This window comes from Colobus angolensis, unplaced genomic scaffold (assembly GCF_000951035.1).
Source record: "Colobus angolensis palliatus isolate OR3802 unplaced genomic scaffold, Cang.pa_1.0 Scaffold314, whole genome shotgun sequence".
NCBI classification, from domain to species: domain Eukaryota; kingdom Metazoa; phylum Chordata; class Mammalia; order Primates; family Cercopithecidae; genus Colobus; species Colobus angolensis.
In genome coordinates this window covers 149,271-175,023 of record NW_012116422.1, presented here as the reverse complement: position 1 = coordinate 175,023, position 25,753 = coordinate 149,271, and the positions used below count along the sequence as shown (strand labels likewise).

The following is a 25,753-nucleotide window of genomic DNA, read 5'->3' as shown; positions in this document are numbered from 1 at the left end:
GAGCTGAGATCCAGCCACTGCACTCCAGCCTGGGCAACAGAGCGAGACTCCATCTCAAAAAAAAAAAATCAATGAATACTACACGTTAGAAGGCTGAAGTGGGTGGATCACCTGAGGTCAGAAGTTTAAGACCAGGCTGGTCAACACAATGAAACTCCATGCCTACTAAAAATACAACAATTAGCCGGGTGTGGCGGTGTTTGCCTGTAGTCCCAGCTACTTGGGAAGCTGAGGCAGAAGAATTTGAATCCAGAAGGCAGAGGCTGCACTGGGCCAAGATCGTACCACTGCACTGCAGCCTGAGTAACAGAGCGAGAATCTGTCTCAAAGAAAAAAAAAAAAAAAGAATCAATGAAAAATAAAAGACTATTAGCTGGGTGCAGTGGCTCACACCTGCAATCCCAGCACTTTGGGAGGCTGAGACAGACAAATCACGAGGTCAGGAGTTCAAGACTAGCCTAGCCAATATGGTGAAATCTCATCTCTACTAAAAATACAAAAAATTAGCTGGGCGTAGTGGCGGGCACCTGTAATCCCAGCTACTCGGGAGGCAGAGGCAGGAGAATCACTTGAACCTGGGAGGCAGAGGTTGCAGTGAGCTGAGATCGGTACCACTGCACTCCAGCCTGGTGACAAAGAGTGAGACTTTGCCTTTAAAAAAAAAAAAAAAAAGACTATTAAAAATGGCAAATCTTTGCCCTGTGCCTCTCCATCTCTTAGTGAGAACTGTTTTTAACTTACCAAGCTGTTTCTTCTGGTATTTACTTTTTTTTTTTTGAGATAGTTTCACTCTGTCACCAGGCTGGAGTGCAGTGGCACAATCTCGACTCACTGCAACCTCCCAGTTAAGAGTGTTTCTCCAGCCTCAGCCTCCAGAGTAGCTGGAATTGCACACCTGTACCACCACACCCAGCTAATTTTTGTATTTTTAGTAGAGATGGGGTATCACCATGTTGGCCAGGATGGTCTCGATCTCCTGACCTCGTGATCTGCCCACCTCAGCCTCCCAAAGGGCTGGGATTATGGGCATGAGCCACCGTGCCCAGAGTAAAGTATTAACTTTTATAATTGTAAGTAAGATGCCCATTTCTACTTCTCAAATTATCAATTTTCAGACTACTTGGTATAATTAGCTAATTTTTTTTTTTTTTTTTTTTTTGAGACAAGAGTCTTGCTCTGTTGCCCATGCTGGAGTGCAATGGAACAATCTCGACTCACTGCAACCTCCACCTCCTGGGTTCAAGCGATTCTCCTACCTCAGCCTCCCTATGTTTTCTTAAATAATCTTTTGTTTTTCTCTGAATAACTGCTGAGCTTTTTAAATTGCTTAGTTTTTTTATGTACCTATATCAGATGTGTGAAACACCTGTAATTTCCAAATACCTGAACATATTAATAGATGTACTGATTCAAATATTCTTTTGGTTTCTTCCTAGCCTCTTGCTTCAATCCTAACTGCTCTAAAAGTTGGTATGTTCTGTTTCTGTGAATCACGTCTTCCTCTTCTCATTCTTCTCACTTACGTTGTCAAATCACATACATACTCCCCTGGCTTCCTAAGAAGTGGTACAAAGAATGAAAATATTTTAATTCCTTACATTTGATACTTGATCATTTAGTTAAATATAGAATACCAAGATAAAAATCTTTCCCTTAGGAGTTTAAAGGCACTATTGCAGTATCTGGTAACTTACAGAGTTGTGAGAAGTCTGATGACATTCCAATTTTCCTTCCTTTGTGTGTGATGTATTTCCCTTCTAGAAGAGTTAAACATTTTTTTCTTTAACTCTTGGAATTCTCAAATGCCACAGAGATGTGACTTGGTTTGGTCCTTTTTCATCATTGTACTGGGGTCTGAATGAGCTCTTTCAAACTGGAAAATGCTGTCCAGGAAAATAATAGTACCTCTACCATGGGGCTATTGTGAAAATTAAACAAAATACTTAGTCCACAGAGTAGCTAGGACTACAGGCATGCACCACCACACCCAGCTACTTAATTTTTTTTTTTTTTTTTAATTTGTAGAGTCAGGGTCTATATGTTGCCCAGGCTAGTCTCGAGCTCCTGGACTCAACTGATCCTCTTGCTTTGGCTTCCCAAAGTGCTGGGATTACTGGAATTACAGGAATGAGCCACGGTGCCCAGCCCAGATAGTACTTTCTTGCAGGCATTGTCCTGTGCACTGTGGGATATTTAGCAGCATCCTTGGCCTCTATCCATTAGACACGAACAGTACCCCTTTTTCACCAGTTGTGACAACCAAAAATGTCTCCAGACACTGCCAAATGTCCCTAGGGAGTGATTCCCCCAGTTGGGAACCACTGTTATGGGGAAAAATATTATTATAAAAGTGAACTGAAAAAGAAGTACATGATATCCCTCTACTACAGAGAATCCCCTTCAGATGAGAGGGATAAGGAAAAGATTCCCTAAGCCAAGAACTAATGACATTCTCCTAAAAGCAACAATCATGAACAAAAAAAACTCTAATAACCTTGTGTGGTATTAAGTTATTCTTGGTTATTCCTCCAAATTCCTCTACATTAAATTCAGGTGACCTTAGTAAGACTTGTTCGACTACAGAACAAGGCTTGGATCTTAGAACATCATAAAAAGCCTTATAGCTTCTGCTCAGATTCCAGCTACCCTAAAACCATCATGCTGGAAAGACCATGCGTACACATAGGCCCAACTGAGCTCAGCCTTCCAGCCTTCCTAGTCAAAGCACCAGACGTGTAAATAAAGCTGCTTAGAATCCTCCAGTCCTGCCCACCTATTAGTTGAATACCATTAGTTGATGATGCTACATTTAAGAGAAGAATTGCCAAGACTTGCCCAAATTCCTGACCTTCAAGATTGAGAGATATAATAGAGTAATTGCTGGTTAAGCCACTGAATTTTAAAGTAGTTTGTTATACAGTGATAGATAACTGGAGCTCTTCTTTTTTTTTTTTTTTCTTTGAGATGGAGTGTCGCTCTTATTGCCCAGGCTGGAGAGCAAAGGCACAATCTCGGCTCACTACAACCTCCGCTCCCGAGTTCAAACGATTCTCCTGCCTCAGCCTCCCAAGTAGCTGGGATTATAGGTGCCCGATACCATGCCCAGCTGATTTTTATATTTTTAGTAGAGACGGGGTTTCACCATGTTGGCCAGGTTGGTCTTGAACCCCTGACCTCAGGAGATCCCCCCACCTAGGCCTCCCACAATGCTGGGATTATAGGTGTGAGCCACCGTGCCCAGTCTGGAACTCTTAATTTTTATGATTATTTTCATATAGTTTGTATATATTTTGTATGCCTCTACTCTTCAATTAAAGATTTTTATGTGCTTCGAGGAAATCTCGTATAACTAATCTTTCTTGGATCAAATGAAGTCATCCAATACTTATCAAGATGAATGACTGTCATGGGCTTCTGGTGCCTTCCAACAAAATCGACCATAAGGAAGAAAAAGACAGAAGTAAATCTGGATTCCAAGAACAATAATGGCAGCAACAACAAAAAGGAATAAAAACTGCTGGTAATACTAAAAGCTGTACTTAACTTTTCTGAAAGGAAACTGGCAACCTGGAGCCAGAAGCAAAGGGAAGCAGAGGTAGGACTAGCAGAGAGATATGCTAAAAGCCCTTTAAGATTCTGCATTTCCCTTCCCCTTGATTGCCCCTTAGCCACAGAAATTGGCAGCAACAGCCTAGATGTCTTTGTCAGCAGGATAAAATCAGGGTGGCACAAAAGCCTTAGGGAGGGAAGCTCAGGAAAACAGATACAGGCTAATAAGCCATCCTCTTGGCATTCACTCTTCCTGCCCCTCTGTGCCCCCACCACAAGGGGCAGAGGAGCTACAGGGCTGGTAGCGAGTTATAATCTAAGGACATAACCTCTTTCCAGTATCCAATATTATTTATTTATAAGAGTTTAAAAACAAATCCCAATCAGAATTTGCCTGATGCAGTAGCAACCAACAGAAGAACTTGACAGCACTTCAGTGGTGCCAAGTGGCTAACTGACCTGGGTCCCAAGTCCTTCTTCTCCTTAAACTCACCTGGACATAAATTCCCTAACAGATATCATTAGATTAAGTGACTAATACACCCCAAGGGACACAGACAAATAGACACATCTAGAACATAAAACTATTGTGAAAGAAAGATGACTCACTAAACAACTTATGCTATCTGAAGCAGCATTACTGGAATGAATGATCCAGGAATGTGTCCCTAAGAAGTCAATGGAAGATATAAGTATATGAAGTCAAAACAATAAACCATGAAAAAGAATCAAGTAGAAATACTAAATATGAAAAACAGACAATATCCAGATAACAGAGTTCCAGAAAGAGGGAAGGAAATGAAACATTTCTAGGGAAGAATAAACATTTCAAGAAATAATAACTTCCCAGAATTAAAGATAAAAGAAGTCAAGAGTGTAAAGCCTCAAACAGCCAAATAACAGAAGAGCCCATTCCTAGAAAATTTAAGATTATCAAAGAAAAAAATCTCAAAGGCTGGAAAAAAAGAACAGAGTAATGTCAAAAGCAAAAGAAGATTAATATTAGATATCACCAAGAGTGACACTGGACACAGGATGGGGTAGTGTAAATCCACAATCCTTTATCCATAATCCTTGCAGCAGGAGTTTTTTCAGAATTCAGAATTGCTATGGTTTGAATGTATCCCCCAAAAAAGCATGCATTGGAAACAAAAACCCCCAAAAATTAATGCTGCCATCATATTTAAGACTATGTGCCCCATTTTGATGGGTTCATTATAAAAGGGCGAGTTCTATCTCCTCACTCATGCTCTCTCTCCCTTCTGCCTTCTGCCGCAGCAACACGTTGTCCCCTTGATCTTGGACTTTCCAGCCCGCCGAACCATGAGCCAATACATTTCTGGTTCATTATAAATAACCCAGTCCGTGGTATCTTGTTAAAGCAGCACAAAACAGACTAAAACAATGATTTTTCAGCTTATATAAAGATAATATGGTGTGTGTATGTATATCACATATCATATAACATCCACAACAGCATCTAAGGAACTAACCCGTAATTTAACTCATTAATATCTTGAAGCAAAATCTATAAACATTAACACTAAATGAGATGAATAAAATCTGTAAGTAGCCTCATATCAGTTTGGTTTGGGTGTTGTAGTCAAATAAATTATGAAAAACCATTTGGTTCTTTGATTTTAAAATACCAGGCAAGGGACTCTTGACCTGTATTTTAAAAGTCTTGAATTAAAATAACTTTAAACTTCGAATTTTACATCCAAAACATCCTTCCAATATAATGTGAAGACAAAAATATTTTCAACATATGAAGAATCAGAGGGTCACATAAAGCCCACTAACTACACATTTGGAAGAATACTCAAAAGAAAAAGAAATATAGGAGGTACTACAAGAGATAAAGAAAGTACTCCAAGAGACAAAGAAAGGGCGGGCGTGGTGGCTCATGCCTGTAATCCCAGCACTTTGGGAGACTTAGGCAGGCAGATCAAAAGGTCAGGAGATCGAGACCATCCTGGCTAACATGGTGAACCCCGTGTCCACTAAAAATACAAAAAATTAGCCAGGCGTGGTGGCGGGCACCTGTAGTCCCAGCTACTTGGGAGGCTGAGGCAGGAGAATGGCATGAACCCAGGACACAGAGCTTGTAGTGAGCCAAGATTGTGCCACTACACTCCAGCCTGGGCGAGAGAACGAGACTCCATCTCTAAATAAAAAGAGACAAAGAAAGTAAAAGTAGTCAAATGTCTTAGTAGCCATAAAAAGTGATCTAAAACACCAGCAATATACTCACTGGCGATGGGGAGTTAGGAGATACCTTAAAAGAAGGTATGAGAATGCTGGAGTATCTGTCATATTTAGGGGAAGAAAAAGTCATTTTAAAAGTAAGAAATATACAGAAGTAAACTGAGGAATGGGTCTAAAAGGTAATCATCATAAGAACAAAAACAAAAAATTTCAACTTACCCAATGAAAAGCAGGAATGGAGTTAGGCAAAAGGGAAAGGGATGAAAATTAAACCCAATTAGAACAGTAATTACAATAATGTAAATGAGTTGAACTTGCCAATTTAAAGACAAATTGGTATAAAAAAAATTTTATGCTAGGTTAAAAAAATGACACAGCAATATGAGAAATATTTAAGAAAGGATAAACCAAACAAATATGAGCCACAATAAAGCTAACATAGCAATCTTAACAAAATTTAAGGCAGGCCAACCATGGTGTCTTATGCCTGTAAAGCACTTTGGGAGGCCAAGGCAGAATGACTGAGTCCAGGAGTTCAAGACCAGCCTAGCCAACATAGGCAGACTCTGTTTCCCTAAAAAAATAAACATAATAAATAAAAAATAAATATAACAAAATTTAAGGTAAAAAAAAAATCAAGAAGGACAAAGTGAGATACTACATATTTATAAAAACAGTAGAACAAAACCACATAATCATCATGAACACATCCACATCAAACAAAGTCTCAATATAGGTCAGAAACAACTGTAGAAAATGCAGGGAGAAAAAGCTAAAATCAACTGCAGTTGGAAATATTAACACTCAACTGATCAAAAACAGTATAAGCAGATATGCTGAAGATCCAAGCAATAAAATCAGAGAATACATATTATTTGCATAAGCACACAGCATATACACAGATAGGTCATATAACAGCCCAAAAAGCATGGCCCAAAACACAAGATCAATACCATACGCACTGCATTATCTTACAACAATGGGATAAAACTAGAAATTAATGACAAAAAGATGGTTTTAAAAATCTCGTTTGGAAACTAAATATATTACTAACTCAGATTAAAAAGTAAAAACATTAAGAAAACTTTAAAATACTCAGACGTTAACAGTAATGAAAATTCAAGACTACACTCTAACTGGATCAATTTTGCTGACTTGGTCACTCCTGAACCGATTACTGTGGCCAAAGTAATGGTATGAGCCAACAGGTCCCCTGAACCAAAACTAGGATTAGGCTGATTTGCTTAGGCCAACGGGAATGTACAAATACAATGGAAGAAGCAGGGGGTAGTGAGAGGGAAATCTGATTATCATATTAGGAAGAGGAAAGAAGAGATATATGCAACAGCAGGGAGACAACAATGTTGATAGAATTTTAACTCCAGTTCAGCCACCATTCTCAAAGGTTAATTACTGATCATATAAAATGAGACGGGATCTCAGTTTCCTCGGGTAAAAAATGAACACGATATTTAAGAGTCCCTTTAGTTCTAGGAGTTTGCAACTATATCAGTTGTTTCGTTCAGGCTAAAATAGAGCCTGGCACATATTATACCATTTGGTATGAGTGTAAAGAATGACTAGGAAGTTTACAACACTCAATTTTGAGAGATTCTTAGGACTACTACTTAAAAAAAAAAGAAACACCTAATGGATGTCCAATAGATAAATGGGAAAAGGACACAAATTTTAAAATCCACAAAGGGGAAGCTGGTAAGCTGCTTTTAAAATATTCCAAGTTTCTAATTTAAAAAGTGAAAATTAAAACAAAAAATTCAACTACCATTTCTTATCTATTCAAATATTCAATGTTGATAAAGAAGCAGAGAAACTGGCAACTGCATACACACTATAATAGCTGTGTAGATTGGTAGTGCTCTTAAAAAGTATTCAAAATTTTCACATTTAATGCATCAGTATCACTTCTGGAAATCCAGAAGTAATCCTGACTAGTCCAAAAGAAACCTGACTAGTCCAAAAGAAAGCAAAATACCTATACACACAAAAATGTTTTCTTGCAATATTTCTTATTATAAGACGGAAAACTCCAACACAACCTAAACACGTAACAATGAGGTAATAATTAAATTATGGTTAAATAACAGATTATGTAGGCATTGTCACAGTATTCAGAGAATATATTTAACAAATTTTATTATTGAAGGGCATCTAAAGAGTCCAGTAATTATGAGAAATTTACATTAAAACTGATATGAGCATTTGATTTTTAAAGTTTAAAACCTAAAACCTTGTTTCTAAACTTTATCTGACAAATTTTGTACCCCATGTTTTGAAAACATCTGGACTTCACCAAGAATGGGCCAAGAACAATTACATTTTGGGTATAATTCACAGAAATATTAACTTCCAAGAGTATCTGGGGTTTTTTGTCCTAAAGGAGAAGATAATATAGCTACTCTTATTGAGCGTGCAGCTTATGAGCTTTTGGGCTTTTTAAAAAATATGTGTGGAAAAATTTCAGTATCTACTATGCCAAAGAAAGTATTGGTCTTATTTTTACTACATGGTTTATATTTTTATCTGTTTCATTAGCTCAGCTCCACATGAGACCAGTGCCTGCCCCGATTTCTGGAATGCTGCCCCAATTCTTTTCTCCTAGGCCTTGTTGCCAGGGTTGCAGCTGCACAACCAATTCTTATTAAAATGTAAGTCTTTGAAATGCAGGCCTATGGAAAGGGATATAAAGGATTTCATTATCTTTTCTCAAAACTCACAATGAGGATTAAACTCCCACCCTTTCCAAGCCATACCACTACTTGTGCCCTTCTCTACCAAGTCACACACCAAATATAATGAAGACAGCAGCTCAACCTTAAATATCCAAATAAAAACAGCCATGAAGGAGAGAGCTGCACAGTAATGAACCTTAAGGTCTGGCAAAAGTTATTTAAAAATGACTTCTAATACTCACGATGTAGTCATAGGCTACAGCTGGATATTCATACAGTGATGTGATTTTAGAAATAATACTTCTAAAGAATACTTGCAAGAAAAAACAGATACTCCACAATAACAATTTCAGAATAATGTCAGCAACTTCAGGTCAGAAAAACAAGAGCTGCAAGTAATTTACTCAAAGTGTAAAATACTTTATAAGCTATTAATTTTGTTGTAGAACACTCACATCCCTAAAATTTTCTTGAAAAAGCAGAAAAAAATTTAAGGACAATTTACATTCCTTTCCATTTTTTACTAGAATCTCATATACTTTTGTCTCTGGATAAAATTCTTAACAACTGATCTTGCTCTTGAACAATTTATGATTAAATTCATCTTGTGAGAAAAGTTAACATACAACTGTCAAAACCATACAGATAAAACTATTTTCAATTAAAAGTAAACAAACAGATCAAATCCTCTCATGTAAAGTAAAATGACACAGAGTTTTTTATTAAAACACATTATTTTGAATGTTCGTACACCACTGGAATCCTAACATGCAGAACCTTAGAATTTTAACTGTGTTAGGGAAAAGAATTAAGGTTAGCAAAGTTACCTGGGGTTAAGTATACATACCCTAGTCTGCTCCCTAGGTGACTCGTAGGTAAATACAAAAAAAGAAAAAAGAAAAAAAAAAAAAGAGATAGAGGTACAATCCCTTGAGGATCTGATTATAAAACATGCACTTCAAGTTACAGAAACAAAGCACATTGAGATACAATTCTAAAAAGTGGCTACTAGTTGTATTTTTTAGTAATAAAACTGAAATCATTAACTTAAATGTACTTCATAACTTCATAAGCTTTTTAAATATAGAAGAAATACACGATTAAAATACTTTAACATTAAAAATATAGATTGGGGGCCGGGCACAGTGGCTCATGCCTGTAATCCCAACACCTGAATGCCAAGGTGGAAGGATTGCTTGAGCCCAGGAGTTAGAGATGAGACTGGGCAACATAGGGAGACCCTGTCTCTATTTAAAAAAAAAAATAGCCAAGTGTGGTGGCACCTGCCTGTGGTCCCAGCTACCTGGAGGGCTAATATGGGAGGACTGCTTCAGCTCAGGAGGTTGAGGGTGCAGTGAGTCATGATTGTCCACTATACTCCAGCCTGAGCAACAGAGTGAAAGCCTGTCTCAAAAAGAACAAAGAAAAAAAAATTGGGGATCACCTTACACCCCTTAGGATGGCTACTATGAAAGAAAACAAAACAGAACCAAACAAAAACCCACACACAGAAAATAAATGCTGGCAAAGATGTGAAGAAATTGGAATCTTTGTGCACTGTTGGTGAGACCATAAAATGGTGCAACTGCTATAGAAAACATTATGACAGGTCCTCAAAAAATTAAAAATAGAAATCCTATCTACTTCTGGGATATATTTGGAAAAACTGAAGGCAGAGCCCTGAAGACATATTTGCCCACCCACATTCATACTAGCACTATTCACAATAGCCAAGAGGTAGAAGCAACCCAAATGTCCACCAACAGAAGAACAGATAAACAAACATACAATGGAATATTATTGAGCCTTAAAAAGGAAGGGCAGTGGCACATGCCTGTACTTCCAGCTACTTAGAAGACTGATGCCAGAGTACTGCTTGAGCCCATGACTTCAAGCCAGCCTGGGCAATAAAGCAAGATCTCATCTCTTTTAAAAATAAAAAATAAAAATAAAAAGGAAGGAAATCCTGTCATGCTATAAAATGGATGAGCCTTATGAACACTATACTAAGTGAAATAAGCCAGTTACAAAAACATAAATACTGTATGATTCCACTTATACGAGGAATCTAAAGTAGTCAAATTCATAGAAACATAAAGTAGGTGGGTACTAGGGGATGGCAATAGGGAGAAATGAAAATTTGTTGTCTAATGAGCACAGAGTTTCAGTTTTGCAAAGTGAAAAAGTTCTAGAGACTGGTTGCACAACAATGTGAACATACTTAACACTACTAAACTGTACACTCAGAAATGGATAAGATGATAAATTTTATGTGTCTTTTACCACTACCATAAAATACTTTTTTTTCTTCCAGCATGGTGGCTCACGCCTGTAATCCCAGCACTTTGGGAGGCCGAGGAGGGTAGATCACGAGGTCAGGAGATCGAGACCATCCTGGTTAACAACGTGAAACTCTGTCTCTACCAAAAACACAAAAAATTAGCCAGGCATGGTGGTTAGCACTTGTAGTCCCAGCTAGTCAGGAGGCTGAGGCAGGAGAATGCCAGGAACCCGGGAGGCGGAGCTTGCAGTGAGCTGAGATCACACCACTGCACTCCAGCCTGGGCGACACAGCAAGACTGTCACAAAAAAAAAAAAAAAATTTCTAATGTGGACTGGGGGTGACAAAGATGAAAATTAGGTGAATCCTTTTTTTCCTTTTACCCAGTACGACACTTGATGATTTGGTGGGGAGGGGATGATAGAATTAAGTTTCCCACCATTATCCTACCCACCCAGTTGTCTTCCCTCAATACAGCCCCTAATATTAGCTTCTTGCACAGCCTTTCACAGATACTTTATGAATATACCAGCATATATGTATATTCTTTTTAAAAAATATTTTTATGTAGCATCATACATGACTGGCACCTTTTTCACTTAACACTTTATCTTAGAAATCAGGCAAGATCAGTAACATTTTAAAGAGATGAGATCTATGTTACCCAGGCTGGATTTGAACTCCTGAGTTCAAACAATCCTTCCCTATCAGCCTCCCAAATAACTAGGACTATCAGCATGTGCCACTACACCCAGCTAATATCAGTAACTTTTAAAAAACTGCCTCTTTTAAGTTTTAAGGGCTGCATTGTTATCATACTGATATAGATCATCTTTCACAGATGGAAGTTGAGTTGTTTCTAATATTTTACTATTACAGTACTACAAAGAGTAACCCTGTATATTCACATAAGTGAGAATATGATGAACTAAACCCAAAAGCTACAGAATTTAACCATAAGATAAATTCCAAGAAGTGAAACTGATGTATTAAAGAGCATGTACATTTAAATGTTCAGTAGGCATTTTTTAACTCCAAGAATATAAAGAGGAAAAAATCCATTTTCTTCCTCTGAAGATAAGGATCTGATTTTTCCTGATGGCTACCCAGCTATCATATTGCCAGAAAGAAAACAAATAATTTTCTCCACTGATCTGATATGTGCTTTCATTATATTCTAAATTTCCATATGAATTTGGGACTTTTAAATTCTGTACCACTGATCTATCTACCAGAATCATAATGTCTTAATTACTATAATTTTAGAATACATTTTTTCTTTTTTTTGAGACAGACTCTTGCCCTGTCGCCCAGGCTGGAGTGCAGTGCCGTGATCTCAGCTCACTGCAACCTCCACCTCCCAGGTTCAAGTGATTCTCCTGCCTCAGCCTCCCAAGTAGCTGGGATTACAAGCATGCACCACCATGCCTGGCTAATTTTTGCATTTTTAGTAGAGATGGGGTTTTCACCATGTTGGCCAGGCTGGTCTCTAACTCCTGACCTCAAATGATCCACCCGCCTCGGCCTCCGAAAGTGCTGGGATTACAGGTATAAGCCACTGCCGCCCAGCCAGAATACATTTTTAATATCTGGAAGAACTAGTTCTTTTGTTTTTTATCTTATTTATTCACTTATTTTTTGAGACACAGTCTCGCTCTGTCGCCCAGGCTGGAGTGCAGTGGCACAATCTCAGCTCTATGCAACCTCCACCTTCCAGATTCAAGTTATTCTCCCGCCTCAGCCTCCTGAGTAGCTGGGATTACAGGCATGCGCCACCACTCCTGGCTTAATTTTTTTTTCTATTTTTAGTAGAGACAGGGTTTCATTATGTTGGCCAGGATGGTCTCAAACCCCTGACCTCAAGTGATCCGCCCACCTCGGCCTCCCAAAGTGTTGGGGTTACAGGTGTTAGCCACCATGCCCAGTCTCATTCCTTTTTTAAATGTTCATTCTTTTAAATAATTTTTCTGGATAATCTTCCTTATTTTTGTCCTTATAAATTTTAGATTCAACTAATCTTTAAAAATCCTTTTAAAAATGTTATTGGAATGCTATAGACTGGAAGAGAACAATATTTTTCAGATACTGAATTACAATGGTGAGTTTCTAAGTATTCTTTTGGGTCTTGGGTGATTCTGCTATAAGAGATCCATTTTTTGAGCAATACTGCATGTCAAAGTAAAGAGTAGTGGTGCTTGGTAAGGGGCAAAGGAAGCCATTATACAGAGTGCGAGCTGTGTCTACAGGGGGACAACAGCCTAACCATATTAGGTATCAATACAAATTTATCCTTGTTGAGAAGACCAAGAAAATCTCTTCACAGAGGTAGAAACTATACTCCAAACCACTTTCTATGGCCCTAGGGTAAGAAAACAACTGCAGCTGAAATAAGTGGTTTAGAATTCCATTCCATACAAGAACTCAAAATTAGTGGTGTACTATAGGCTTGGAAAACCAGAATGAAGTGAGGTGCTGAGGGTAGGGGTAAAAGTCACATTGACCTTTCTCCTACTTTCCACTCCCAACTCACTCCAGCACTTTGGGAGGCTGAGGCAGGTGGATCACTTGAGGTTAGAAATTCGAAACCAGCCTGGTCAACATGGTGAAACCCTGTTTCTACTAAAAACACAAAAAAAAACTTGGCCAGGCATGGTGGTGGGCACCTGTAATCTCAGCTACTCAGGAGGCTGAGGCAGGAGAATTGCTTGAACCCGGCAGGCAGAGTTTGCAATGAGCCGAGATCGCACCACTGCACTCCAGTCTGGGCAACAGAGCAAGACTGTCTCAAAAAAAAAAAAAAAGAAAAAGAAAGAAAGAAAGAAAAAGAATGCATTATCTGCCAACCTGCACATCTGTGTCAGATGTCTCCTTGCCTAACTCACAATTCAAGTTTTAATAAGTCCCTTGAGTTCTTATTACACAAGTGTATAAATGAGGGTTGAGAAGGATGTATCAGCTAGGAGGTTTTCACAAAAATATAAGAGAAAATCCAAAGCCAGTTGAATTAAACATGAAATTTACTAGCTCATGCAACTGTAAGTTTACAGGTACAGCAGCTTCAGGGAAGGGTTGATCTGACAGCTCAAATGGAGTAACTAGGGCATGGCTTTTCTCTGCTCTAGTCATTCTGTGTTGGCTTCTTAATCAATTAACTTTCCTTTCATGGTCAAAAGATAGTTGCCAGGAATTCAATAACTATGTTTTCAGGTTGAAATTCACAAAAACGTAAGTGACTTCATCTCAGCATTCCTAGCAAATATCCTAAGATTCACTCTGCTTGATCTAGCTTAGGGTGCATGCCTGCCATGACTGCCTTAGATAGGAAACATGTTCCATTCCAACAAAATATACATGAAATACAGCACATTAAAGCTGACCTTAATGATTTAAATTTCCTGTATTACTAAATAATGGTACTACTCCATTTAAATTGATGGGTAAAGCACATCATACAACTTTCTCTATCTTCTTAAAAAGTTATTCTCCTGGCTGGGCATGGTGGCTCACACCTTCAATTCCCACACTTTGGGAGGTCAAGGCAGGTAGATCTCCTGAGCCCAGGAGTTCAAGACCAGCCTGGACAACATGGTGAAACTCTGTCTCTACAAAAAATATAAATTGGCTGGGCATGGTGGTGCACAACTGTAGTCCCAGTTACTTGGGAGGCTGAGACAGGAGGATCGCTTGAGCCCAGGAGACAGAGGTTCCTAGCATCTTGGGCTCAAATACACAGGCAAAGAGCCAAGATCACACTCCAGCCTGGGCAATAGAGTGGGACCCTGTCTCAAAAAAAGAAGAAGAAAAAAAAGGTATTCTCCCAGATTTTCATCAGAATTCATCAAGAGAAAAAAAAAAAAAAAAAGTGAATTCTTCCCTGAATGTAAATTTCTTTTTGAAGGATTCAAAATATACTACCAGATTACCTGGTAAAATCATAACACAGGTTTTTTATCTTTTTCCTTTTACCATAACTGAAAGTAACACCATAGATTTTCAAGAAGAAAAAGAGGTTCTTATTCCATACTTGAAATTTCAAGATTATAATAACAAGATGTAAAAGAAAAGATAGAAAAAAACATTTATATCTAGAGCCAAGCCAAAAAAAAAAAAAAGTGATTTGTTTCACAGAGCTTTAAAACATAAGCAACTAGATCATCTATCCTATGGCCCAAGATCCCTCTTACTACATCACTACCAAACTTACCCCCATCTCCCCCAAACACAGAGTCTTAAGAACAGAGTGGGGATGCACACTTTAGGGAATCTTTCTGTGAATATGCATTCCAAAGCCAAATACAAATTATTCCTGAATTATTCCTTCTTACTACTGATGTCCCCCATTCCTATAATTATCACAGAAAATAGAAGGCAAACTATTCTGTTTTTATAATAAAGAAGAAAGTGAAATTTCATTTATTAGATTGAAAGCCAATACTCAAACATGAAGGAGAGAACCTGGTTCGGATGGTAAAGTTGGACAAAAACAAAAGGCAATATTGTCTGGAGTAGAACTAACCACTTAAACATGTGTTACATACTGGAAGTCTTAAAGAAAAAACAAATTTCACTCATAATCCTAGAAGGAAGCAGTGTGGTTAAAGAAAAGAATGTGAATTAAAAAAAAAAAAATCTCTGTAATTATTAGATTCTATGGATTGGTTTTTCAAACACTTATCAAGTAATTCAGTTAAGCAAACATGTATTGATGACATCATTAAGAAGTATTAGAGTCAGATACAATAGGAATATAAACATACCCCTTGACTTCATAAAGCTTGTAAGGGGTTACAAAGAACATGATCAAGTTGAAATGTGTGTGACACTAAAAAACATGGCTTTGGGTAATCAAAAAAGGAAGAAATCAAATCTAAATAATTTCTATAGCAAACAGGAAATCTCAAGGCAAAACTGCTTAAACAATAAGAAAATTCAGGTAAAGTGGCTATAGGCATGGTAAATGGAACTCTAGTTCTACTTTTCTCCAGTTCCCTTGGTTCTCCCTCCTTCATATAAGGCATCACCTTCAGGCTACTAAAAAGATGGCTCCAGCACTTCCACACACCACATCCAGATAATATCAGCTCTGCAGAGAAGAGGGACCATCTGTTTTCTTCCTTTTCTCAAAAGCAAGAAAGATTTCCCCAAAAGCCTCTTGCAGATGTCCCTTTTGTCTCTCATTGGACAAAACTGTTTCTCATGTCCATTCCTAAAACAATCACTCCCAAAGAGAATGAGACCTACCACAACTAAGATTAGAATGGATGCTGGTAACTATCATGACCATCATTTCAGTGCTGGTTCAGTATTTCAAATACAGTATTTCAGGCCTTGGACTGAAGAAGAAATAATAGAGAAAAATGCCTAGGCAAAGGAAAGGATGTGCCTAACTGGAAGAAGAAAGCCAAACTCTGAAATCAGACATTAAACATGGTGTTAGGGATAAAGAATTCCCTTAAACTGCACTGCTGTCCTCCCCTGTAATATAAAAATTAATGTCAGCAAATGCTAAGAATGTAGAAGAAATCATCCTCTTTTTATGGAAGGGTTTAGGTTATTTAATTATCAGTGGAGATAATCAGACTTACCACTCCTCATCAATGGAGTAACACATTCAGCTACTTCTGGGTTAAGAACATTCCATATTATGCATACAGATGACTCAGCAGATTCACTGTCAGTAGTTATTCCTTGCAGATTTCTTCTCATTTGGGTTCCAGGTTTCACTCAAAAATTCACACACTCAAAACTGGCCCTATCTGCAAATGAAAGTATGCAATTAGGAGGCAAAAAGCTACAGAGAGCAATTCCCCCTCCCCCATCTATAATTAACTGATCCATATAAAGACTGAACTCAAACACTAGACTCACTAAGCACCATGTTTAACCTAAGCAACGTGCATTTCAACACCATAATGTGCTTATTACACATAGTTACCACACTTTTCCCACCATATAAATTTATCGTTGCTTCCACAGTATATCTACCCACCGGGCAGAATCCAGCAGACAGACACCTTTGGTGGACCCACACTAGGTTGGTCTGCATGGTTAAAGGATAACTGCCTACATTTATAAATCAGGACTTTACATGAAAATCCAGATTTCAGACCTCTCTTGAAAAATCAGAATATCTAGCAATACTGGCCCCACATTCCCATATGGAAACAATCTTCTGGAGCTGATTAGCAGCTAACTAACCCTGAGGATGGGGCTTTGCAGTTCTCCACAGAAGTCGCCACTCTCCTTTACGTTACAACCTGGCTCACAGTTACTTGTCTGTACCCTGCAGGCATTTGAGCTTGCAAACTCTGCTATGTATTTCTAACAGTTCCCAGGGAACATTTTATTATTGTCATAGCCAAGCATGTTTTTCTGCCTTGAGGATATAATATACCATAAGGCGATAACAAACATGGACTAAGAGTCAGAAGCTGGAGTTCAAATTCTGCAAATGACTAGTTGTGTGACCTCAGGCCTGTTTTTAACCTAAGATATAGTTCATTTAAAAGCGTCCAAATAAACCTATAAGCCTTATCACAGTAGACAAAACACGCCTAAAATCTAACATGTCCAACCTGAACTGACAATATTAAATCCATTGCTTCCTCAGTCTTCGTCATCTCAATAAATCACACCATAATCCACACAACTTTCGCTCAAGCCACAAACATAAAGTCCTCACCACATACTCTCCCTTGCCTCCCAGAGCCATCACCAAGGCAATTGGTTCTCCCTCCAAAATACATAATTTGAACAGATTATTAGAATTCCAGCCATAAAAACAAACAGCAATTCATCCTTCAGAATCAATTACTTTGCTGAAATTGCCTATAAATTTCACACCTTAAATAATGGTAGCTTGAAGTGTCAAGGTTTCATATTATGAGGAGTACTAGTACTTCATTAAAGGAAAAATGAATTTCATTAAAGGTAAAATGAAAAACATTAGGGATGCTGCATCTCACTCCTTGCAAGACATTGATATTACATTTTATGAACTTACACATTTCTTCAATTCTAAACTGACAGTGAACCAAAAGGCTACGCTAACTCTGATAACGAAATTAGGAAAACCAAAAGACTGCTATCAATAGAATAAATAAGTTTAGGAAGATTGCAGGATCAATACTCAAAAATCAAGATTAATACTCAAAAATCAATTCTATTTCTATAGAACAACTGTACAAAGAATAATCAGAAGCCAGGCACGGTGGCTCGTATCTACAATCCCAGCACTTTGGGAGGCCAGAATTGGAGGACTGCTTGTGGCCAGGATTTTAAGAAATACATAGGGAGACCCTGTCTCAACAACAACAAAAAAAAAATGTTTTAAGTTAACCAGGCATGGTGGAGCATGCCTGTAGTCATAGCTACTCAGGAGGCTGCGGTGGGAGGATTACTTGAGCCCAGGAGTGCGAGGTTACAGTGAGTTATGATTGTGCCACTGAGCTCCAACCTCGAGAACACAGCTAGATCCTGTCTCCAAAAAAAAAGAAAGAAAAAAAAAATGACAATCACTTAAAAAACAATTTCATTTGTAGTATAAAAATATGAATTATGAAATTATCAAATTATGTGCAAAAACAGAGTATTATGTTCCTAGATCAGTGAAGTCAATGATGTTAACATGTCAATTCTCCCCAATTTGATCAATACAATCAACAGAATTCTAATAAAAATCCCAGCTGACCTTTTTGTAGAAGAAACTGGCATGTTTATTCTAAAATCCTACAGTTTAGTCAGGCGTGGTGGTGCACACCTGTAATCCCAGCTACTCGAAAGGCTGAGGCAGGAGGATCACTTAAACCCACAGGAGACAGAGGTTGCAGTGAGCCAAGATCATGTCACTGCACTACAGCCAGGGTAACAGAGTGAGACTCTGCCTCAAAATAAATAAAATAAATTAATTAAATAAAATCATATGGAAATGTCAAAGAGCTAGATCTATCAAAATGGCTTTTAAAAAGGGCAAAAATTTTGGAAGCCTTATACAACCAGAATACAAGGTTCATTATAAAGCTACAAAAACATTGTACTAGCATGTGGAGAGACTTAACAGGTTAATACAAGAGTGAGTGTCCAGAAATACAACTACACACATGTGGTCAACTTATTTTCCGTAACGGTACAAAGGCAGTCCAGTAAAGAAAGGATAGCTTTCTCGGCAAATGAAGCTGGAACAACTGAATATTCATACTGCATGCCAAAATTAACTCAAAATCAATCACAGACCTAAAGGTAAAACCATTAAACTTCCATAAAATCTTTGTGGCCTTATCTTAGGTAAAGATTAGTAAACTAAAACACAAAAGCATAATCCACTTAAAAAAGACAAAGTAATAATTTCATTCAAATACTAATTTCTGCTATCTCTAAGACACTATTAACAGAATGAAAGATAAGCCTCAGAAATAAAAGGCATCCAAATAGAAAAGGAAGAAGAGAGGGGCCAGGCGCGGTGGCTCACACCTGTAATCCCAGCACTTTGGGAGGCCGAGGTGGGCAGATCACGATGTCAGGAGATCGTAGACCATCCTGGCTAACATGGTGAAACCCCCTCTCCACTAAAAATACAAAAAATCAGCCAGGCATGGTGGCGGGTACCTGTAGTCCTAGCTACTCGGGAGGCTGAGGCAGGAGAATGGTGTGAACTCAGGAGGCAGAGCTTGCAGTGGGCCAAGATCTGCACCACTGCACTCAGCCTGGGTGACAGAGCAAGGCTCCGTCTTAAAAAAAAAAAAAAAAAAAGAAGAAGAAAAGAAAAGGAAGAAGAGAAATTGTATGTTTGCTGACGACATTATTTTATATGTAGAAAACCCTAAAGCTTCCACCAAAAAACTGTTAGAATTGATAAACGAAGTAAAGTTGCAGGGTACAAAATCAACAGACAAAAATCAGTAGCATTTCTTTACACTAACAACTAATAATCTTGAAAAAAAATTAAGAAATCAATTCTATTCACAACAGCCTCCAAAAAGTATACATATTTAGGAGTAAAGTTAACCAAGGAGGTGAAAGATCTGTATGCTGAAAACTGTAAAACACTGATGAAAGAAACTGTAGACAATATAAATAAATGTAATGGTATCCCATGTTCAGGGATTGGAATCATTAATATTGTTAAAATGTCTACAACACCCAAAGCAATTTACAGATTCAATGCACTCTCTATCAAAATTCCAAGGTTGTTTTCCACATAAATAGAAAAAAGCATCCTAAAATTCATATAAAACCACAAAAGACGTCAAACAGACAAAGCAATCTTGAGCAAAACAAAGCTGGAGGCATCACACTACCTAGCTTCAAAATCTACTACAAAGCTATAGTAATCAATACAGAATGTACTGGCATAAAAACAGAAACACTGACCAATAGAACAGGATAGAAAGCCCAGAAATAAACCTACAAATTATGGTCAACTGGCTTTCAACAAAGTAACCAAAAACACACAACAGAGAAAGGACAGTCTCTTCAATACAGTGGTCTCCCCTTACTTGTGAGGGATACGTTCTAAGACCCCCTGCGGACAGGAACCCTAGATATACTATGTTTATTCAATCTGATAAACTAAACAGCTACTAAATGACTAATGAGCAGGTAGCATATACAGCATGGATATGCTGGACAAGTGATGATTCACTTCCCAGGCAGAACAAGGCAGGACGGCACAAGATTTCATCACACTACTCACGATGGCACACAACTTAAAACTTAAGAATTGTTTGTTTTCTGGAATTTTCCATACACTATTTTCAGATCATGGTTGACCAAGGTTAACTCAAACTGCAGAATGCAAAACCGCAGATAAGGTGAGACTACTGTAAATCGTGCTGGGAAAACTGGATATCCACAAGCAAAATAATAAAATTGGACCATTATCTCACAACATATACAAAAATCAACTCAAAACGGATTAAAAACTTAAATATAAGACCTGAAACTGTCGAACTACTAGAAGAAAACATAGGCAAATAGTTACATGACATTGGTCTGAGCAATTTTTAGATTTTTTTTTAGATCTAACCCCAAATATGACAGGCAACAAAGGCAAAAATAAACAGGACTGCATCAACTAAAAAGCTTCTGCACAGCAAAGGAAACAATTAATAGATTGAAGAGACAATCCACAGATTGAGAGAAAATGTTTAAAAATCATATATCTGATAAAGGGCTAATATCCAAATCCAAAATATGTAAGGAACTCAAACTGAATAGCAAGAAAACAACTTAATCAAAAAATGGGCAAAGGACCCAACAGACACTTCTCAAAAGAAGAAAATAAACAGCTGAATCTCAGCAAATCACAAGCAGCCAAGCTTCAGCCAATCACAGGCTGCCAACTGATCACACCATGTTCAAATAAGGCAAAAGAGGAGCTGTTAACTAATCAATCTATATACATACTTGCTTCTCTTTTCTGTCTACGCTTACTGCCCAGGTTGCACAGCAGAGCTCTCTGAACCTTTTCTGGTTTTGAGTGCTGCCCAATTAATGTACCATTCCTTGCTCAAATAAATTCTGCTACATTTACATTGTCTAAAGTTTTTCTTTTAACATAGAGACAAAAACTGAAAGAATTCATCAACCGGTGAATGGATAAACCTGTAGTATACAATATTCTCAAAAAAAAAGAATGACTGTATACACCCATCAACATGGATAAATCTCAAAATAATTATGCTGAGTCAAAGAAGCCACAGAGAGTATATACTATATAATACATTTATACAAAGTTTTAGAAAAAAGAAACTAATCTCTAGTGATAGAAAAGCAGATCAGCTAATTTCCTAGGAATGTGGGTAGGTGGGCAAAAGGGAGGGCCTACAAACAGCTGAGAAGAAACTTTTGGGGTATCAGGTATTTCCAATATCTTCAGTGTGGTTGTGATTTCACAGGAATATACATATGGCAAAATTTATCACGCTGAACACTTAAAAATATGCATTCAATTTTATGTTTAAAATAATGTGATTACATATTAATAACCGGTAGCAAGCCTGGTTAAAATGAAAAGCAAGATCCTTTTAATGCATTAAATTTGAAAATTATGACCACAATCTTTCTCTTCAGAAAATAGCTCTTCCAAAAGTGTAATATCTCAATGCTAAGGATCAGAAACACAATTGCTAATCACAAAGAAAGCATATGCCAAAAATAGTACTCTAACTAACCTAGCATAATATAATTTGGCATGGAAAAAAGGAAATTTGGTGGATTTCAACATTGTTAATTCAATTATAGTCCAGAGTACCTCAGTCCTCCATTACATTTGGCAGAAATTAGATTTAAAATACTGTCATTTCATTGTTGACCAAAAACATATTTTAATATAATCATTCAATGAGTGTCATCTGGATACCACTACTAAAATGGACTTCATATTCTGCTTAGAATTCATGAAAAAGTCATGAGAACAGACTCAGTTTAACTGCTAAGTGCTGGTATCCCTTGGTGCTTTTTGTATCATATTAAATGCCACCTCTATCCCCATCTGCCTGTCATTTATACTGAAGAGACAGAGAAAAAATGAATTATTTCCTTAGCTGAATTTAACCATTAAGTTTTATTTTAGGCCAGGTGCAGTGTCTCATGCCTGAAACGCCAGCCACTTTGGGAGGCCAAGGCGGGAGGATTATTTGGGCCCAGGAGTTCAAGACAAGCCTGGGCAATGTAGAGAGACCCCATCTCTACAAAAAATACAAAATTTAAAAATTAAAAATAATAATAAATTATCCTGGCATGGTGGTGAATGCCTGTGGTCCCAGCTACTTCGGAGGCTGAGGTGCAAGGATTGCTTGGGCTGGGAAGGTCCAGGTTGCAGCGAGCTGTGATCATGCCACTGCACTCCAGCCTGGGCAACAGAGCAAGACTGTCCCAAAAAAAAAGAAAATTATTTTAGACAAAAGCCAAAGCCAAAGTGTACACTCCATCTCTACGCAGAGATTTCTAGTCTCTAAGTTAATCAGTCTCAGTTCCATCATATTATTATGAAGACAAGACTGCATTTGTAAAGAAATTAAGTTATCCATGCTACATCTAAATACTTTTAGGGCCGTCACAAAGAAAAATTATGCTAGTTTTGCATCATCCCAAATGGCACAACTCCAATGAATGAGTACAGGCTGTATGTTCTACCTATTAGTACATCTTTCTGTTGTCACTGCTGCCTAAAAGTGGAATGTCCTGCCTTAGGGTATCTTTTATCAGAGGTCAGGATGTTAGGATGATGATTCAAAAGTCCTACTGACAGATGATTTAGACAAACTTTATTTAAGATTCCTTCCAATCCTCAGATCTTCTTATAAATTAAAAATAAAATCGATTTTTAAGTGCCCAATCCACTACAATTCAAAAGTCTTAAATTTCAGTTGATAAACTACAAGAAGCCAAAGTCATAAGTCTTCCAGTAACATTTTGAGTACTTTCCACTTTTCCTCAAGAAACAGTGGCTTAAATTATCAGGCCTTGACCCTATTAAATCACTCTGATGTTGAATGAAAAATAAGTACTTAAATACATGACACATTTCTATGCATGATTCTTTAATGTCAAATACCAATTCCTTTTTTCTTCTCTAAGAAATACAGATCTGTCAGGGTCAAATATAGACATGTAAGAAATCTAGTTCAATTTCCTCACTTTACAGGCCCAGAAAGGTAAAGAAACTTGACTTAAAATCACATAATTAGTACAATGTCTATTAGCACTGCAATAAATCACTGTAATTTATTTCCTCTGTAAATACACTGTAAAGAAATGCGGGTAATCATTGACTTAAACAGTTTAAGTGAAGTCATCTGGGCAATAATGTAGCCAGTGGCAACACTAAGACTCAAGACCTTTTTGTTTGATTCTTGCTGTTATTTGCTGGTGCTGTTAACATTCCAAGACCCTAAAGTGTAAGATGTGTTGAGTTACAGAAGTGGGTACAGGTGAGGTTAGATGTGAATGAGGCAAAAATGTTAAAGGGGAAATAAGGGGAAATCTAATTGCTGGAGTTTCAGAATCTGCTTCTTAATTAAAAAAAGAAAAAAAAGTCATGAGGCAATAAAAATGGACTACTCCTGGTAAGTCATAATGATACAACCACTTCGTAAACAATTTCGCAACTTTCTTATAAAGGTATATATACATTTACCATGCTCCCTAACAAACCCACTCCTAAGAGAAATGAGAACATGTCCAGACAAAGAATATGGCTAAAGGAGGCAGTACAGGATAGCAGTTAAGAAAACAGGTGATGGTCAGGCACGGTGGTTCAGGCCTGTAATCCCAGAACTTTGGGAGGCTGAGGTGGGTGGATCACTTGAGGTCAGGAGTTCGAAATCAGCCTGGCCAACATGGTGAAACCCCGTCTCTACTAAAAACACAAAATTTAGGCTGGGCGCTATGGCTCACACCTATAATCCCAGCACTTTGGGAGGCTGAGGTGGGAGGATCACCTGAGGTCGGGAGTTTGAGACCAGCCTCAACAACATGGAAAAACCCCATTTCTACTAAAAACATAAAATTAGTCAGGCGTGGTGGTGCATGCCTGTAATCCCAGCTACTCGGGAGGCTGCGGCAGAAGAATCTCTCGAACCTGGAAGGCAGAGGTTGCAGTGAGCCGAGATCGTGCCATTAAACTCCAGCCTGGGCAACAAGAGCAAAACTCCGTCTAAAAAAAAACAAAAAACAAAAATTAGCCAGGCAGCAGTGGCGCGTGCCTATAATCCTAGCTACTTGGGAGGCTAAGGCAGGAGAACCACTTGAGCCGGGGAGGCAGAGGCTGCAGTGAGCCAAGATCTTGCCACTGCACTGCAGTCTGGGCAAGAGAGTGAGACCCTGTCTCAAAAAAAATAAATAAATAAGATAAAGAAAAAGGAGGTGCTGCTGTCAAACTGTCTTCAGGGTTTGAAATCTGGCTCTGCCACTTACTAAGTGTACTGATTTCAGACCGGTTATTCCCCCCTCTCCATGCCTCAAAAAATAGGGGTATCAGAATGGGAAGGGGGCTTAATATTATGATGATACATTATGCTAATAATTAGCAGGTCAGAGTTGTTTGTAAGTCAGAGGACTTTTAACTTTTTTAACTTTTTTTTTTTGAGATGGAGTCTTGCTCTGTCACCCAAAATGGAGTGCAGTGGCGTGATCTTGGCTCACTGCAACATCCGCCTCCCGGGTTCAAGTGATTCTTCTCCAGCCTCAGCCTCCTGAGTAGCTTGAATTACAGGCACACGCCAACACACCTGGCTCATTTTTGTATTTTTAGTAGAGACGGGGTTTCATCATGTTGGTCAGGCTGGTCTTGAACTCCTGACCTCATGATCTGCCCTCCTCACCTTCCCAAAGTGCTGGGATTACAGGCATGAGTCACCGCATCCAGCCCTCTTAAAACTTTTTAATTGAAATATAATTGTACATATTTATGGGGTACACAGTGATATTTCAATAAAATATATAGTGGTCAAGGTAATTAGCATATTCACCATTTCAAACATTTATTGTTTCTTTGGGTTGGGAACACTCAATATCCTCCTTTTAGCTATTTGAGGCTATATGTTATTAACTATAGTCATCCTCCAGGGCCACAGAACACTAAAACATATTCCTCCTATCTAGTTGTAATTTTGTATCCTTTAACCCCATCTCTCCTCTCTCCCTCTTCTCCCTACCCTTGCCAGTCTCAGAGAATATTTTAAAATATATATACACACCCACAGCAACTGTGGTGAACAATACAGTATTTAAGAGTTTATGTGTATTTTGTGTACGGTCAAATAAATACAGTTTCCAATTCTGACTGCCATAGAGAATCACTGGGAAGTTACCTCCCTGAGATTTGGTTTCACTATAAAACGAAGACAATGCCACCTCAGAGAATTATTGTAAGAATGTAATAAGATGTATAAAGTGTTTACTTATTACAATGCTTGACATATGGTAGTTAAAAATGGAAACAGGCCGGGCGCGGTGGCTCAAGCCTGTAATCCCAGCACTTTGGGAGGCCGAGACGGGCGGATCACGAGGTCAGGAGATCGAG

General features: G+C 38.1%; 1 protein-coding gene across 2 annotated transcripts in view; it reads right to left on the bottom strand.

Moving 5' to 3' along the window:
• Positions 1-25,753, bottom strand: part of CDC42SE2 (CDC42 small effector 2) — a 121,535-nt gene that overhangs the window by 57,319 nt on the left and 38,463 nt on the right. The window contains exon 2 of one of the 2 annotated variants that reach the window (XM_011951036.1): positions 16,314-16,484. Coding sequence is in view for 1 of the 2 variants with exons in the window: in XM_011951035.1 (XP_011806425.1) it covers positions 16,453-16,484 (32 nt within the window). In the remaining variant the exon portion in view is untranslated. Of the gene's footprint in view, positions 1-16,066; positions 16,485-25,753 lie in introns of those variants that run through there. The other variant, XM_011951035.1, reaches the window with a different exon arrangement.